Source organism: Rhinatrema bivittatum, chromosome 2 (assembly GCF_901001135.1).
Source record: "Rhinatrema bivittatum chromosome 2, aRhiBiv1.1, whole genome shotgun sequence".
Lineage (NCBI taxonomy): Eukaryota > Metazoa > Chordata > Amphibia > Gymnophiona > Rhinatrematidae > Rhinatrema > Rhinatrema bivittatum.
Window position 1 is genome coordinate 824168436 of NC_042616.1, and position 19050 is coordinate 824187485.

At 48.4% G+C, this 19050-nt stretch overlaps 1 protein-coding gene across 1 annotated transcript in view; it reads left to right on the forward strand.

The window, feature by feature from the left end:
• The first annotated feature begins 276 nt into the window (after positions 1-276).
• LOC115083424 (E3 ubiquitin-protein ligase TRIM39-like) overlaps positions 277-19050 on the forward strand; it is a 48027-nt gene continuing 29253 nt past the window's right edge. Inside the window, exons 1-4 of the mRNA XM_029587229.1 lie at positions 277-447; positions 751-1313; positions 13404-13499; positions 13958-14188. Of these exons, the coding sequence (XP_029443089.1) occupies positions 426-447; positions 751-1313; positions 13404-13499; positions 13958-14188 (912 nt within the window). The 5' untranslated portion in view covers positions 277-425. The remainder of the gene's footprint in view (positions 448-750; positions 1314-13403; positions 13500-13957; positions 14189-19050) is intronic.

Sequence of the window (19050 nt, forward strand, 5' to 3'; positions counted from 1 at the left end):
GACTCAGCTTCCAGCACCAGGTGAGAGACCCTGAATATATTTCTGTTCCTTATTCCTCCCCCACTAAACTGAGACCCCTCCCACCCCTACGTATCCCCCTCCCTCCTCCCTCCCCATGAATTCCTTCTACATCAACCAATAAAGACTCAGCTTCCAGCACCAGTGAGAGACCCTGAATATATTTCTGTTCCTTATTCCTCCCCCACTAAACTGAGACCCCTCCCACCCCTAAGTATCCCCCTCCCTCCTCCCTCCCCATGAATTCCTTCTACATCAACCAATAAAGACTCAGCTTCCAGCACCAGTGAGAGACCCTGAATATATTTCTGTTCCTTATTTCTCCGTCACTAAACTGAGACCCCTCTCACCCGTACGTATCCCTCTCCCTCCTCCCTCTCCATTAATTCCTTCTACATCACCCACTAATGACTCAGCTTCCAGCACCAGGTGAGAGACCCTGAATATATTTCTGTTCCTTATTCCTCCCCCACTAAACTGAGACCCCTCTCACCCCTACGTATCCCTCTCCCACCTCCCTCCCCATGAATTCCTTCTACATCAACCACTAAAGACTCAGCTTCCAGCACCAGGTGAGAGACCCTGAATATATTTTTCTCACTGCTAAGGTTATGAATGTAGAATCTTTGTAAAAATATTTCCTTCCCCGTTCACTGTTCACAGTGTGGTTTTAGCTACTTTTTACTCAATTTGGAGATTTTTCACAGTGGATTTGGTGATTTTCTTCACAAGGGAGTGAGTGGCCCTGTCTCCAGGATGGGGCTGCATGCAGAAAGCTGAAAACCTCCTGTACCAGAGAGACACTCCCTGAATTTCACAGAAATCCCCGGTCAGCACAGGAAACGGAAAAAGAAACCTTGCATTTATTTCCTGTAAGAGCCATGGCTGCTGCAAACCCCGCTGAGAGTCTGCGAGATGAAGCCTCCTGTCCCATCTGTTTGGATTATTTTACAGATCCGGTGACCTTAGATTGTGAACACAACTTCTGCCGCTCCTGTATCACTGAGACCTGTGAGGGGAGAGACACAAACTTCCCCTGTCCCCAGTGCAGGGAAACCTCCCAGCAGAGGAACCTCAGGACTAACAGGAAGCTGGCAAATGTGACAGAAATGGTGAAAAAGCTTTCTCAGAGCTCAGTGAGACAGAAAGAGGAGAATCTGTGTGAGGAGCACGAGGAGACGCTGAAGCTGTTCTGTGAAGAGGATCAGAGACCAATCTGTGTTATTTGTAGAGAGTCCCGGGACCACAGATCTCACACCGTGACCCCAATACAGGAAGCTGTGCAGGAATACAAGGTGTGTGTCAGTATCTTTATTATCACAGTGTGTCCCGGGGTCACAGATCTCACACCGTGATCCCCATACAGGAGGCAGTGCAGGAATACAAGGTGAGTGTCAGTATCTTTATTATCACAGTGTGTCCCGGGGTCATAGATCTCACACCGTGATCCCCATACAGGAGGCTGTGCAGGAATACAAGGTGTGTGTCAGTATCATTATTATCACAGTGTGTCCCGGGGTCACAGATCTCACACCCTGATCCCCATACAGGAGGCTGTGCAGGAATACAAGGTGTGTGTCAGTATCATTATTATCACAGTGTGTCCCGGGGTCACAGATCTCACACTGTGATCCCCATACAGGAGACTGTACAGGAATACAAGGTGTGTGTCAGTATCTTTATTATCACAGTGTGTCCCGGGCTCACAGATCTCACACTGTGATCCCCATACAGGAGGCTGTGCAGGAATACAAGGTGTGTGTCAGTATCTTTATTATCACAGTGTGTCCCGGGGTCACAGATCTCACACTGTGATCCCCATACAGGAGGCTGTGCAGGAATACAAGGTGTGTGTCTGTATCTTTATTATCACAGTGTGTCCCGGGGTCATAGATCTCACACCGTGATCCCCATACAGGAGGCTGTGCAGGAATACAAGGTGTGTGTCAGTATCATTATTATCACAGTGTGTCCCGGGGTCACAGATCTCACACCCTGATCCCCATACAGGAGGCTGTGCAGGAATACAAGGTGTCTGTCAGTAACTTTATTATCACAGTGTGTCCCGGGGTCACAGATCTCACACCGTGATCCCCATACAGGAGGCTGTGCAGGAATACAAGGTGAGTGTCAGTATCTTTATTATCACAGTGTGTCCAGGGGTCACAGATCTCACACCGTGATCCCCATACAGGAGGCTGTGCAGGAATACAAGGTGTGTGTCAGTATCATTATTATCACAGTGTGTCCCGGGGTCACAGATCTCACACCGTGATCCCCATACAGGAGGCTGTGCAGGAATACAAGGTGAGTGTCAGTATCTTTATTATCACAGTGTGTCCAGGGGTCACAGATCTCACACTGTGACCCCCATACAGGAGACTGTACAGGAATACAAGGTGTGTGTCAGTATCTTTATTATCACAGTGTGTCCCAGGGTCACAGATCTCACACTGTGACCCCCATACAGGAGGCTGTGCAGGAATACAAGGTGTGTGTCAGTATCTTTATTATCACAGTGTGTCCCAGGGTCACAGATCTCACACTATGACCCCCATACAGGAGGCTGTGCAGGAATACAAGGTGTGTGTCAGTATCTTTATTATCACAGTGTGTCCCGGGGTCACAGATCTCACACTGTGATCCCCATACAGGAGGCAGTGCAGGAATACAAGGTGTGTGTCAGTATCTTTATTATCACAGTGTGTCCCGGGGTCACAGATCTCACACCGTGATCCCCATACAGGAGGCAGTGCAGGAATACAAGGTGTGTGTCAGTATCTTTATTATCACAGTGTGTCCCGGGGTCACAGATCTCACATCGTGACCCCCATACAGGAGGCTGTGCAGGAATACAAGGTGAGTGTCAGTATCTTTATTATCACAGTGTGTCCCGGGGTCACAGATCTCACACTGTGATCCCCATACAGGAGGCTGTGCAGGAATACAAGGTGTGTGTCAGTATCTTTATTATCACAGTGTGTCCTGGGGTCACAGATCTCACACTGTGATCCCCATACAGGAGGCTGTGCAGGAATACAAGGTGTGTGTCAGTATCTTTATTATCACAGTGTGTCCCGGGGTCACAGATCTCACACTGTGACCCCCATACAGGAGGCTGTGCAGGAATACAAGGTGTGTGTCAGTATGTTTATTATCACAGTGTGTCCCGGGGTCACAGATCTCACACTGTGATCCCCATACAGGAGGCTGTGCAGGAATACAAGGTGTGTGTCAGTATCTTTATTATCACAGTGTGTCCCGGGGTCACAGATCTCACACTGTGACCCCCATACAGGAGGCTGTGCAGGAATACAAGGTGTGTGTCAGTATCTTTATTATCACAGTGTGTCCCGGGGTCACAGATCTCACACTGTGATCCCCATACAGGAGGCTGTGCAGGAATACAAGGTGTGTGTCAGTATCTTTATTATCACAGTGTGTCCCGGGGGTCACAGATCTCACACTGTGATCCCCATACAGGAGGCTGTGCAGGAATACAAGGTGTGTGTCAGTATCTTTATTATCACAGTGTGTCCCGGGGTCACAGATCTCACATCGTGACCCCCATACAGGAGGCTGTGCAGGAATACAAGGTGTGTGTCAGTATCTTTATTATCACAGTGTGTCCCGGGGTCACAGATCTCACACCGTGATCCCCATACAGGAGGCTGTGCAGGAATACAAGGTGAGTGTCAGTATCTTTATTATCACAGTGTGTCCAGGGGTCACAGATCTCACACTGTGACCCCCATACAGGAGGCTGTGCAGGAATACAAGGTGTGTGTCAGTATCTTTATTATCACAGTGTGTCCCGGGGTCACAGATCTCACACTGTGACCCCCATACAGGAGGCTGTGCAGGAATACAAGGTGTGTGACAGTATCTTTATTATCACAGTGTGTCCCGGGGTCACAGATCTCACACCGTGATCCCCATACAGGAGGCTGTGCAGGAATACAAGGTGTGTGTCAGTATCTTTATTATCACAGTGTGTCCCGGGGTCACAGATCTCACACTGTGATCCCCATACAGGAGGCAGTGCAGGAATACAAGGTGTGTGTCAGTATCTTTATTATCACAGTGTGTCCCGGGGGTCACAGATCTCACACCGTGATCCCCATACAGGAGGCAGTGCAGGAATACAAGGTGAGTGTCAGTATCTTTATTATCACAGTGTGTCCCGGAGTCACAGATCTCACACTGTGATCCCCATACAGGAGGCTGTGCAGGAATACAAGGTGTGTGTCAGTATCTTTATTATCACAGTGTGTCCAGGGGTCACAGATCTCACACTGTGACCCCCATACAGGAGGCTGTGCAGGAATACAAGGTGTGTGTCAGTATCTTTATTATCACAGTGTGTCCCGGGGTCACAGATCTCACACCGTGATCCCCATACAGGAGGCTGTGCAGGAATACAAGGTGAGTGTCAGTATCTTTATTATCACAGTGTGTCCCGGGGTCACAGATCTCACACCGTGATCCCCATACAGGAGGCTGTGCAGGAATACAAGGTGTGTGCCAGTATCTTTATTATCACAGTGTGTCCCGGGGTCACAGATCTCACAGTGTGACCCCCATACAGGAGGCTGTGCAGGAATACAAGGTGTGTGTCAGTATCTTTATTATCACAGTGTGTCCCGGGGTCACAGATCTCACACTGTGATCCCCATACAGGAGGCTGTGCAGGAATACAAGGTGTGTGTCAGTATCTTTATTATCACAGTGTGTCCCGGGGTCACAGATCTCACACCGTGACCCCCATACAGGAGGCTGTGCAGGAATACAAGGTGTGTGTCAGTATCTTTATTATCACAGTGTGTCCCAGGGTCACAGATCTCACACCGTGATCCCCATACAGGAGGCTGTGCAGGAATACAAGGTGTGTGTCAGTATCTTTATTATCACAGTGTGTCCCGGGGTCACAGATCTCACACCGTGATCCCCATACAGGAGGCTGTGCAGGAATACAAGGTGTGTGTCAGTATCTTTATTATCACAGTGTGTCCCGGGGTCACAGATCTCACACCGTGATCCCCATACAGGAGGCTGTGCAGGAATACAAGGTGTGTGTCAGTATCTTTATTATCACAGTGTGTCCCAGGGTCACAGATCTCACACCGTGATCCCCATACAGGAGGCTGTGCAGGAATACAAGGTGTGTGTCAGTATCTTTATTATCACAGTGTGTCCCGGGGTCACAGATCTCACACCGTGATCCCCATACAGGAGGCTGTGCAGGAATACAAGGTGTGTGTCAGTATCTTTATTATCACAGTGTGTCCCGGGGTCACAGATCTCACACCGTGATCCCCATACAGGAGGCTGTGCAGGAATACAAGGTGAGTGTCAGTATCTTTATTATCACAGTGTGTCCCGGGGTCACAGATCTCACACCGTGATCCCCATACAGGAGGCTGTGCAGGAATACAAGGTGAGTGTCAGTATCTTTATTATCACAGTGTGTCCCGGGGTCACAGATCTCACACTGTGATCCCCATACAGGAGGCAGTGCAGTGTGTCCCGGGGTCACAGATCTCACACTGTGATCCCCATACAGGAGGCTGTGCAGGAATACAAGGTGTGTGTCAGTATCTTTATTATCACAGTGTGTCCCGGGGTCACAGATCTCACACTGTGATCCCCATACAGGAGGCTGTGCAGGAATACAAGGTGAGTGTCAGTATCTTTATTATCACAGTGTGTCCCGGGGTCACAGATCTCACACTGTGATCCCCATACAGGAGGCTGTGCAGGAATACAAGGTGTGTGTCAGTATCTTTATTATCACAGTGTGTCCCAGGGTCACAGATCTCACACCGTGATCCCCATACAGGAGGCTGTGCAGGAATACAAGGTGAGTGTCAGTATCTTTATTATCACAGTGTGTCCCGGGGTCACAGATTTCACACCGTGACCCCCATACAGGAGGCAGTGCAGGAATACAAGGTGTGTGTCAGTATCTTTATTATCACAGTGTGTCCCGGGGTCACAGATCTCACACCGTGATCCCCATACAGGAGGCAGTGCAGGAATACAAGGTGTGTGTCAGTATCTTTATTATCACAGTGTGTCCCAGGGGTCACAGATCTCACACTGTGATCCCCCATACAGGAGGCTGTGCAGGAATACAAGGTGTGTGTCAGTATCTTTATTATCACAGTGTGTCCCGGGGTCACAGATCTCACACTGTGATCCCCATACAGGAGGCTGTGCAGGAATACAAGGTGTGTGTCAGTATCTTTATTATCACAGTGTGTCCCGGGGTCACAGATCTCACACCGTGATCCCCATACAGGAGGCTGTGCAGGAATACAAGGTGTGTGTCAGTATCTTTATTATCACAGTGTGTCCCGGGGTCACAGATCTCACACTGTGATCCCCATACAGGAGGCTGTGCAGGAATACAAGGTGTGTGTCAGTATCTTTATTATCACAGTGTGTCCCGGGGTCACAGATCTCACACCGTGACCCCCATACAGGAGGCTGTGCAGGAATAGAAGGTGTGTGTCAGTATCTTTATTATCACAGTGTGTCCCGGGGTCACAGATCTCACACTGTGACCCCATACAGGAGGCTTTGCAGGAACACAAGGTGAGTGTCAGTATCTTTATTATCACAGTGTGTCCCAGGTCACAGATCTCACACTGTGATCCCCATACAGGAGGCAGTGCAGGAATACAAGGTGTGTGTCAGTATCTTTATTATCACAGTGTGTCTCGGGGTCACAGATCTCACACTGTGATCCCCATACAGGAGGCAGTGCAGGAATACAAGGTGTGTGTCAGTATCTTTATTATCACAGTGTGTCCCGGGGTCACAGATCTCACACTGTGATCCCCATACAGGAGGCTGTGCAGGAATACAAGGTGTGTGTCAGTATCTTTATTATCACAGTGTGTCCCGGGGTCACAGATCTCACCCTGTGATCCCCATACAGGAGGCTGTGCAGGAATACAAGGTGTGTGTCAGTATCTTTATTATCACAGTGTGTCCCGGGGTCACAGATCTCACACCGTGACCCCCATACAGGAGGCAGTGCAGGAATACAAGGTGTGTGTCAGTATCTTTATTATCACAGTGTGTCCCGGGGTCACAGATCTCACACCGTGATCCCCATACAGGAGGCATGTGCAGGAATACAAGGTGATGTGTCAGTATCTTTATTATCACAGTGTGTCCCGGGGTCACAGATCTCACACCGTGACCCCCATACAGGAGGCTGTGCAGGAATACAAGGTGAGTGTCAGTATCTTTATTATCACAGTGTGTCCCGGGGTCACAGATCTCACACTGTGATCCCCATACAGGAGGCTGTGCAGGAATACAAGGTGTGTGTCAGTATCTTTATTATCACAGTGTGTCCCTGGGGTCACAGATCTCACACCGTGATCCCCCATACAGGAGGCAGTGCAGGAATACAAGGTGTGTGTCAGTATCTTTATTATCACAGTGTGTCCCGGGGTCACAGATCTCACACCGTGATCCCCATACAGGAGGCTGTGCAGGAATACAAGGTGAGTGTCAGTATCTTTATTATCACAGTGTGTCCCGGGGTCACAGATCTCACACTGTGATCCCCCATACAGGAGGCTGTGCAGGAATACAAGGTGTGTGTCAGTATCTTTATTATCACAGTGTGTCCCGGGGTCACAGATCTCACACTGTGACCCCCATACAGGAGGCTGTGCAGGAATACAAGGTGTGTGTCAGTATCTTTATTATCACAGTGTGTCCCGGGGTCACAGATCTCACACCGTGATCCCCATACAGGAGGCTGTGCAGGAATACAAGGTGTGTGTCAGTATCTTTATTATCACAGTGTGTCCCGGGGTCACAGATCTCACACTGTGATCCCCATACAGGAGGCAGTGCAGGAATACAAGGTGTGTGTCAGTATCTTTATTATCACAGTGTGTCCCGGGTCACAGATCTCACACCGTGATCCCCATACAGGAGGCAGTGCAGGAATACAAGGTGAGTGTCAGTATCTTTATTATCACAGTGTGTCCCGGAGGTCACAGATCTCACACTGTGATCCCCATACAGGAGGCTGTGCAGGAATACAAGGTGTGTGTCAGTATCTTTATTATCACAGTGTGTCCAGGGGTCACAGATCTCACACTGTGACCCCCATACAGGAGGCTGTGCAGGAATACAAGGTGTGTGTCAGTATCTTTATTATCACAGTGTGTCCCGGGGTCACAGATCTCACACCGTGATCCCCATACAGGAGGCTGTGCAGGAATACAAGGTGAAGTGTCAGTATCTTTATTATCACAGTGTGTCCCGGGGTCACAGATCTCACACCGTGATCCCCATACAGGAGGCTGTGCAGGAATACAAGGTGTGTGTCAGTATCTTTATTATCACAGTGTGTCCCGGGGTCACAGATCTCACACGTGTGACCCCCATACAGGAGGCTGTGCAGGAATACAAGGTGTGTGTCAGTATCTTTATTATCACAGTGTGTCCCGGGGTCACAGATCTCACACTGTGATCCCCATACAGGAGGCTGTGCAGGAATACAAGGTGTGTGTCAGTATCTTTATTATCACAGTGTGTCCCGGGGTCACAGATCTCACACCGTGATCCCCATACAGGAGGCTGTGCAGGAATACAAGGTGTGTGTCAGTATCTTTATTATCACAGTGTGTCCCGGGTCACAGATCTCACACCGTGATCCCCATACAGGAGGCTGTGCAGGAATACAAGGTGTGTGTCAGTATCTTTATTATCACAGTGTGTCCCGGGGTCACAGATCTCACACCGTGATCCCCATACAGGAGGCTGTGCAGGAATACAAGGTGTGTGTCAGTATCTTTATTATCACAGTGTGTCCCGGGGTCACAGATCTCACACCGTGATCCCCATACAGGAGGCTGTGCAGGAATACAAGGTGTGTGTCAGTATCTTTATTATCACAGTGTGTCCCGGGTCACAGATCTCACACCGTGATCCCCATACAGGAGGCTGTGCAGGAATACAAGGTGTGTGTCAGTATCTTTATTATCACAGTGTGTCCCGGGGTCACAGATCTCACACCGTGATCCCCATACAGGAGGCTGTGCAGGAATACAAGGTGTGTGTCAGTATCTTTATTATCACAGTGTGTCCCGGGGTCACAGATCTCACACCGTGATCCCCATACAGGAGGCTGTGCAGGAATACAAGGTGAGTGTCAGTATCTTTATTATCACAGTGTGTCCCGGGGTCACAGATCTCACACCGTGATCCCCATACAGGAGGCTGTGCAGGAATACAAGGTGAGTGTCAGTATCTTTATTATCACAGTGTGTCCCGGGGTCACAGATCTCACACTGTGATCCCCATACAGGAGGCAGTGCAGTGTGTCCCGGGGTCACAGATCTCACACTGTGATCCCCATACAGGAGGCTGTGCAGGAATACAAGGTGTGTGTCAGTATCTTTATTATCACAGTGTGTCCCGGGGTCACAGATCTCACACTGTGATCCCCATACAGGAGGCTGTGCAGGAATACAAGGTGATGTGTCAGTATCTTTATTATCACAGTGTGTCCCGGGGTCACAGATCTCACACTGTGATCCCCATACAGGAGGCTGTGCAGGAATACAAGGTGTGTGTCAGTATCTTTATTATCACAGTGTGTCCCAGGGGTCACAGATCTCACACCGTGATCCCCATACAGGAGGCTGTGCAGGAATACAAGGTGATGTGTCAGTATCTTTATTATCACAGTGTGTCCCGGGGTCACAGATCTCACACCGTGACCCCCATACAGGAGGCTGTGCAGGAATACAAGGTGTGTGTCAGTATCTTTATTATCACAGTGTGTCCCGGGGTCACAGATCTCACACCGTGATCCCCATACAGGAGGCTGTGCAGGAATACAAGGTGTGTGTCAGTATCTTTATTATCACAGTGTGTCCCAGGGGTCACAGATCTCACACTGTGACCCCCATACAGGAGGCTGTGCAGGAATACAAGGTGTGTGTCAGTATCTTTATTATCACAGTGTGTCCCGGGGTCACAGATCTCACACTGTGATCCCCATACAGGAGGCTGTGCAGGAATACAAGGTGTGTGTCAGTATCTTTATTATCACAGTGTGTCCCGGGGTCACAGATCTCACACCGTGATCCCCATACAGGAGGCTGTGCAGGAATACAAGGTGTGTGTCAGTATCTTTATTATCACAGTGTGTCCCGGGGTCACAGATCTCACACTGTGATCCCCATACAGGAGGCTGTGCAGGAATACAAGGTGTGTGTCAGTATCTTTATTATCACAGTGTGTCCCGGGGTCACAGATCTCACACCGTGACCCCCATACAGGAGGCTGTGCAGGAATAGAAGGTGTGTGTCAGTATCTTTATTATCACAGTGTGTCCCGGGGTCACAGATCTCACACTGTGATCCCCCATACAGGAGGCTTTGCAGGAACACAAGGTGAGTGTCAGTATCTTTATTATCACAGTGTGTCCCAGGTCACAGATCTCACACTGTGATCCCCATACAGGAGGCAGTGCAGGAATACAAGGTGTGTGTCAGTATCTTTATTATCGCAGTGTGTCCTCGGGGTCACAGATCTCACACTGTGATCCCCATACAGGAGGCAGTGCAGGAATACAAGGTGTGTGTCAGTATCTTTATTATCACAGTGTGTCCCGGGGTCACAGATCTCACACTGTGATCCCCATACAGGAGGCTGTGCAGGAATACAAGGTGTGTGTCAGTATCTTTATTATCACAGTGTGTCCCGGGGTCACAGATCTCACACTGTGATCCCCATACAGGAGGCTGTGCAGGAATACAAGGTGTGTGTCAGTATCTTTATTATCACAGTGTGTCCCGGGGTCACAGATCTCACACCGTGATCCCCATACAGGAGGCAGTGCAGGAATACAAGGTGTGTGTCAGTATCTTTATTATCACAGTGTGTCCCGGGGTCACAGATCTCACACCGTGATCCCCATACAGGAGGCTGTGCAGGAATACAAGGTGTAGTGTCAGTATCTTTATTATCACAGTGTGTCCCGGGGTCACAGATCTCACACCTGTGACCCCCATACAGGAGGCTGTGCAGGAATACAAGGTGAGTGTCAGTATCTTTATTATCACAGTGTGTCCCGGGGTCACAGATCTCACACTGTGATCCCCATACAGGAGGCTGTGCAGGAATACAAGGTGTGTGTCAGTATCTTTATTATCACAGTGTGTCCCTGGGGTCACAGATCTCACACCGTGACCCCCATACAGGAGGCATGTGCAGGAATACAAGGTGTGTGTCAGTATCTTTATTATCACAGTGTGTCCCGGGGTCACAGATCTCACACTGTGATCCCCATACAGGAGGCTGTGCAGGAATACAAGGTGTGTGTCAGTATCTTTATTATCACAGTGTGTCCCTGGGGTCACAGATCTCACACTGTGATCCCCATACAGGAGGCTGTGCAGGAATACAAGGTGTGTGTCAGTATCTTTATTATCACAGTGTGTCCCGGGGTCACAGATCTCACACTGTGATCCCCATACAGGAGGCTGTGCAGGAATACAAGGTGTGTGTCAGTATCTTTATTATCACAGTGTGTCCCGGGGTCACAGATCTCACACTGTGATCCCCATACAGGAGGCTGTGCAGGAATACAAGGTGAGTGTCAGTATCTTTATTATCACAGTGTGTCCCGGGGTCACAGATCTCACACTGTGATCCCCATACAGGAGGCTGTGCAGGAATACAAGGTGTGTGTCAGTATCTTTATTATCACAGTGTGTCCTGGGGTCACAGATCTCACACTGTGATCCCCATACAGGAGGCTGTGCAGGAATACAAGGTGTGTGTCAGTATCTTTATTATCACAGTGTGTCCCGGGGTCACAGATCTCACACTGTGATCCCCATACAGGAGGCTGTGCAGGAATACAAGGTGTGTGTCAGTATCTTTATTATCACAGTGTGTCCCGGGGTCACAGATCTCACACTGTGATCCCCATACAGGAGGCTGTGCAGGAATACAAGGTGTGTGTCAGTATCTTTATTATCACAGTGTGTCCCAGGTCACAGATCTCACACCCTGATCCCCATACAGGAGGCTGTGCAGGAATACAAGGTGTGTGTCAGTATCTTTATTATCACAGTGTGTCCCGGGGTCACAGATCTCACACTGTGATCCCCATACAGGAGGCTGTGCAGGAATACAAGGTGTGTGTCAGTATCTTTATTATCACAGTGTGTCCCGGGGTCACAGATCTCACACTGTGATCCCCATACAGGAGGCTGTGCAGGAATACAAGGTGTGTGTCAGTATCTTTATTATCACAGTGTGTCCCGGGGTCACAGATCTCACACCGTGATCCCCATACAGGAGGCTGTGCAGGAATACAAGGTGTGTGTCAGTATCTTTATTATCACAGGGTATAATTTACATACTCTCTATGCAGCAGGTCCCTGTCTGGTGCTTTATTCTTATCTAGGGTTGCGAAGGTTTAGTTTAGAGTCGGAAGGGGAGGAGGAATTATCAGCTGGGGCTCTGGTTGCAGTCACTCTCTGGCTTACTTACAGCTCACACTATAAGTAGAAAATCTCCCCAAGGTGCAGTATTGTCCAGATAAGGAGCAAGGAAACAGTCTGAGTAGGACAGGCAGGATATAAACTCAACCAGTGAGACTCAGCCGACAGGAGATTACAAAAATAAAACCGGGTTTCCTTGTCCATGGTGAACCTTCTCCTCACTCTCCTCTCTCTTACACCTTCATCCTCAGCCACTGTGTCCTCGTCCATCTGATGTGGCAGCCAGATTGCGGCTTCCAGGTTCTTCCAATCTGTGGGAAAAATATTCCCAATCCAAAAATATAAAAAATGGGTTCCAAACTTCCCAGCTCCTTAAACTGTAATTCATTTATCTAACGCTGAGGCTCTCGGGTCTCTCTTCAGATGTCTCTCAGTCCCTCTCCCCCCTCACTTGTCTGCTGGCTTGGGGTAAAATATGTCCAATCCCAATCCTCAGGGAGATAGGACACAACCTTTCCCTTCAGACCAAGAAATCCTTAAATCTCCAAAAATCAACAGCCTTCCCCTCATTGAGACTGTGGAGAATCTGAAAACAGCTCTCCCTCTCTGTCCTCTCTGCTCTGAGAGCTTGGGCTGATCTGCAGCTCCTCCTCCTCCCTGTTCAGACTCCTCCTTCCTGGCTTCTTCAGCTGCACCTAACCTTCTGACCCACGGGCCATGCTCCCAGGTCCTACCCTCCTCCCAAAATTGCCAGGTTCTTATAGCCTGGCTTGGCCGCTTTTGGAAACAGGATGCTGGGCTTGATGGATCCTTGGTCTGACCCAGTATGGCAGGTTCTTAAGTTCTTATGTTCTTGTTGAAATTCAAACCAAAGATGTTTGTTGTTCACAGATACAAATCCAAATACACTTGGAGCCTCTGAGAAAGGAGCTGGAAGATCTTCTGAAGCTTAAATCCAGTGAGGAGAGGAAAGCGGAGGAGCTGAGGGTGGGTGTCTGTGTCTCCTCAGTGCCCTGAACCAGATCAATCAGAGGATCCTAGGATCCATCCTGCCTTGTTACAGAGGGGCTGGGAGTATTTCTGGTGCTTATTAGCTGAGGACAGGCAGATTGGGGATCATTTCTGCTCTCTCCCTCAGAGGCCAGGGATAGCTCGGCCCTGATGCTTTTTAACCAGTTGCACTCCAGGATGTACATTTACCCCTTAACCACGTGTGAAGTGAGAGATAACTTTCCTCTGATGTAAGCATCTGATATTTGCAGCTTTTGATTGACTCCTGAGAGCTGTGACGCAGTTTCTGGTGGTGGATCCTCGGGTGACACAAAGCTCAGGAGGGCTCTGGGAACAGCAGAGATTCCTTGTTCATTGCAGGAGCTGCATCCAGAGCTCTGTGCACCTAAACCAGGGCCGTGTTACTGAGATTTCCATCTCTTTGTTCCATGCAGAGCCAGACAGGGATCAAGAGACGGAGGATTGAGTCTGACTTTGAGGAGATACAACGGTTTCTGACTGAGGAGAAGCGGATCCTTCTCTCCAGCCTGGAGGAGGAAGAGAAGGAGATTCTGCAGAGAATCGGGGAAAATGTAACCCGGCTAGAAGAGCAAACCTCCTCCATCAAGCTCCTGATCTCCGAGATAGAGGAGAAGAGTCAGCAGCCAGCGGCAGAGTTACTGAAGGTGACAGCTCAGAGAGATTTCTAAGGAAGTTACAGATCTGCCATGAGGGCTGCTGGGATTCACTTACAGTATAAAAACCCCTAAAATAATCATTTCCCTGTGAATATCAGCTGTAGTGATACATAAGGCAGGCTAAACCCATCAGATAAATCAGTGGGAATCTGAGGTAGGAATAATTATGTGCATAGGTGCAGACAGGAAGATTTTCAGGATTACTTGATATTATAATTGTGTAAGATCAGGAATTAGATCTGGGTCTTGGCTGCATTCACTCAGGAGAATTTTCAGCCACTTAAAAATGCTCCTTTTGATTCAAGAAACAGCAAATCTGAATATAACCGGAGCAATCAATGGTCGTCTGCTGATATTTTGCAGACAATTGTGTAAAGTGTAAATCTTCCTCCCTTGGAAGAATAAGCCAAGTCTTGAAAGCCCCAGCCTGTCCCAGCTCTTGGAAAGCTGGGACGTAAGTCCTGCGAGAGGTTTTATTATAACAAATCAGAGACAGACGGAGCATCTTCCAGTAACTCCTGATATTCCTATGTAGGATCCCAGATCAGGGGCGGATTGGGCTGTTGGGGGATCGGGCATCCCCCCGACGGCCGGTCGCTCTGATCATGTGATTTTCCCAATTTCCTGCTATGAAGTGGTCCTGCATGGCCAAAGAGAATCCCTCCCCTCCCTACCATGCAGGCAATGGAGATGTCCCCTCTGGCCAATCGAGTCCATGCTGGTGCCACAACTGTGGAAGTCTGTGCTATTGCCTTCTAACTACACACAGGGCCTTGCTATGTGGCAATCGACCTGTGCACCACTGTCTTCCTATCCGGAGTCCAGCTCAGGCCTCCCTCCAGATAAAGTTGCCCCTTTGCTGGGGGGTGAGGGGAGTATTTCTCTGTTCTTCAGCTTCCCCTGCCCCTCTTTCCCCATTCCTGTTTGTTGGGACATCGCAGTGCACCAGTCAGGAAAAAAATGAGGATGGCGGGCCATGTGTGTATGTGAGAGTGAGAGAGCATGTATGTGAGTGGGAGAAAGTGGGAGAGAAATTTATGTGTACGAGAGGGGGAGAGGGAGTATGTGTGTGTGTGACAGAGAGCTTATGAGAACATGGGTGTGAGTGAGGAGGGAGAGAGAATGTGTATGTGAGAGTGAGAGAGCATATGTGTGAGTGGGAGAAAGTTTGAGAGAAATTTATGTGTATGAGAGGGGAGAGTATGTGTTTGTGTGACAGAGAATATGGGTGTGAGTGAGGCAGGAGAGAGAATGTGTATGTGAGAGAGGGAGAAAGAGTATGTGTGTGTGTGACAGAGATGAGAACATGGGTGTGAGTGGGGAGGGAGAGAGAATGTGTGTGTGAGAGAGGGAGAGAGCGTATGTGTGTGTGTAACAGAGATGAGAACATGGGTGTGAATGAGGAGGGAGAGAGAATGTGTGTGTGAAAGAGGAAGGGAAAGTATGTGTGTGTGTGTGACAGAGAGATTAGATCATGGTTGTGAGTGAGGAGGGAAGAGAGAGTATGTGAGGGTGTGACAGAGAGATGAGAACATGGGTGTGTGTGAGGAGGGAGACGAGAATGTGTATGTGAGAGCGGGAGAAAGAGTATGTGTGTGTGTGACAGAGATGAGAACATGGGTGTGAGTGGGGAGGGAGAGAGAATGTGTATGTGAGAGTGAGAGAGCATATGTGTGAGTGGGAGAAAGTTTGAGAGAAATTTATGTGTATGAGAGGGAGAGTATGTGTTTGTTGTGACAGAGAACATGGGTGTAGTGAGGAGCAGGAGAGAGAATGTGTATGTGAGAGAGGGAGAAAGAGTATGTGTGTGTGTGACAGAGATGAGAACATGGGTGTGAGTGGGGAGGGAGAGAGAGAGGTGTGTGTTGAGAGAGGGAGAGAAGCGTATACGTGGTGGTACAGAGATGAGAACATGGGTGTGAATGAGGAGGGAGGAGAAATGTGTGTGTGAAAGAGGAAGGGAAAGTATGTGTGTGGTGTGACAGAGAGATTAGATCATGGTTGTGAGTGAGGAGGGAGAGAGAGTATGTGAGTGTGTGACAGAGAGATGAGAACATGGGGTGTGTGTGAAGGAGGGAGAGAGAATGTGTTAGTTGAGAGCGGGGAGAAAGAGTATGTGTGTGGTGTGAACCAGAGATGAGAACATGGGTTGTGAGTGGGGAGGGAAGAGAATGTGTGGTGGTGAGACGAGTGGGAGAGAGCGTAATGGTGTGTGTTGTAACAGAGAAATGACAACATGGGTGGTGGAATGAGGAGGGAGAGAGAATGTATGTGGTGAAAGAGGAAGGGAAAGTATGTGTGGTGGTTGGGACAGAGAGATTAGATCATGGTTGTGAGTGAGGAGGGAGAGAGAGTATGTGGAGTGTGTGGACAGAGATGAGAACATGGGTGTGAGTGAAGGAGGGGAGAGAGAATGTGTGTCCTGAGAGAAAGAACATGGACATTTGTGAGGGGAGAAAGCATAAATAACAGGAATTGGAGGACCCTCAGTATGGTTCATGGGGAGTGGGATCACATATATTGCAAATGAGAGGGAGGGGAAGGACACCTTCTGACCTCTCCCCAGTCCTCAGAGTGATCAGTTCAGGTCTGTGGAAAAGTTGGCCATCTTACAGGAGCCGTTTGTAGCAAGTGACCTTCTTAAACCTGCCTTCCAGCATTGAGGAGCAGCGCTGCCATCCCACAGCCGAGAAAGGGAAGGCCAGAAGAAGGGGGAGGCCTGAAAGTTATATACCCTGTTTCCCCGAAAATAAGACATCCCCCCAAAAATAAGACCTAGTAGAGGTTTTGCTGAATTGCTAAATATAAGACCTCCCCCGAAAGTAAGACCTAGCAAAGTTTTTATTTGGGAGCATGCCCGTCGCACAGAACACCAGAGCATGCAGCTGTGATTTTTTTACCCTGCAGGATTCACAGTTAGTTGTCATCACAAACCAGCAATAACCAGACAACTATTCATAATATAATAAATGTTCATTTTTTTGTTCAACAATATATGTGAATTCTTCTTCATGGAAAAAATAAGACATCCCCTGAAAATAAGGCCTAGTGCATCTTTGGTAGCAAAAATTAATATAGACACTGCTTATTTTCGGGGAACACGGTATGTGCATGAGAGAGAGACTGCACATGTGTGTGTCCGTGTACAAGAGGGCCTGCATGTTTATGAACATATGACAGAGCCTGTGTATGTGTGAGGACGCGTATGATTGACAGGACTGAGAGTGCCTGTATGTGTCTGTGAGAGCCTGAGACTGTGTTTGTGGTGTGTGTGAGACAGTAACAGAGCCTGTGTAGGTGTGAGAGATTGTGTATGATTGACAGACTGAGAGAGCTGTATGTGTTTGTGAGAGCCTGAGACTGTGTGTGTGTGTGTGTGTGAGTGTGTGAGACAGCAATAGAGCCTGTGTATGTGTGAGACTGCGTATGGCTGACAGACTGAGAGAGCCTGTGTGTCTCTGTGAGAGCCTGAGACTGTGTGTTTGAGACAGGAACAGAGCCTGTGTATGTGTGAGACTGTGTATGACTGACAGACTGAGAGAGCCTGTATGTGTTTGTGAGAGCCTGTGTGTGTGCCTGTGTGTGTGTGTGTGTGTGTGTGTGTGTGTGTGAGACAGTAATAGAGCCTATGTATATGTGAGACTGCATATGATTGACAGACTGAGAGGGTCTCTTTGTGTCTGTGAGAGCCTGAGAGTGTGTGAGACAGTAACAGAGCCTGTGTATGTGTGAGACTGCAGATGACTGACAGACAGAGGGCCTGTATGTGTCTGTGAGAGCCTGAGACTGTGTGTGTGTGTGTGAGATAGTAACAGAGCCTGTGTATATATGAGAGATTGCGTATGATTGACAGACTAAGAGAGCCTGTACGTGTTTGTGAGAGCCTGAGACTGTGTGTGTGTGTGTGTGTGTGTGTGAGACAGTAACAGAGCCTGTGTATGTGTGAGAGACTGCGTATGATTGACAGACTGATAGGGCCTGTATGTTTCTGTAAGAGCCTGAGAATGTATGAGTGTGTGAGACAGTAACAGAGCCTGTGTATGTGTGAGACTGCGTATGCTGACAGACTGAGAGGGCCTGTATGTGTCTGTGAGAGTCTGTAGACTGTGTGTGAGACAGTAACAGAGGCTGTGTATGTGACAATGTATAAGTGAGAGAGAGCCTGTGTGTTATAGCATGTGTGTTGTTGGGAAGGGGGAGAGAAGTAAAGATTGTGAGGCCCCTCCCCCAATCCACAACAATCTGTGTGTTGACTGGATATCAAATGATTCCAGGTGTGGAGAGTTGCACTTTTTCAATCCTATTATTTTAAATTGGGGGGGGGGGGGGGGTTATTTCATGTGTCTGTTTGAAAATATTTGATGTTTGGGAAATATTAGAAAAAACTTATGATAATTACTTGATGTTCAATGGATGTTGCCTGCTTGACATATATATTATTTTTTTTTAGTATTGTTTTAATATTATGAATGAGGTTTTATATTTTGTTATTTTATTGCTTAATATTATATGAGGAATGATGTTCCTGTTTTTCCATTGATGCAGTGCATAATGTCGGGGTTTAACTGTGTTTTCCAGAGCATGTGTGTGAGTAAGATTGAGTGAGCCATGTGAGTGAGATCGAGCACGCCAATGAAAACTATTTAAACAGTTGAGCGTGTGGTGTGAGAATGAGCATATATGTTAGAAAGTGTGTATATATAAGAGAGAGAAGAAAGTTTGTGCTCACCTCCTATCCCTGACTAATCCATCACAATCTGAGGGTGACTTGGAGCCTAAAGTTCCCAGGTATGGAGAGCAGAGGAATTTTTATAGCCTTAGTTTTAATTATTGGGTGTCGTTTGATGCGT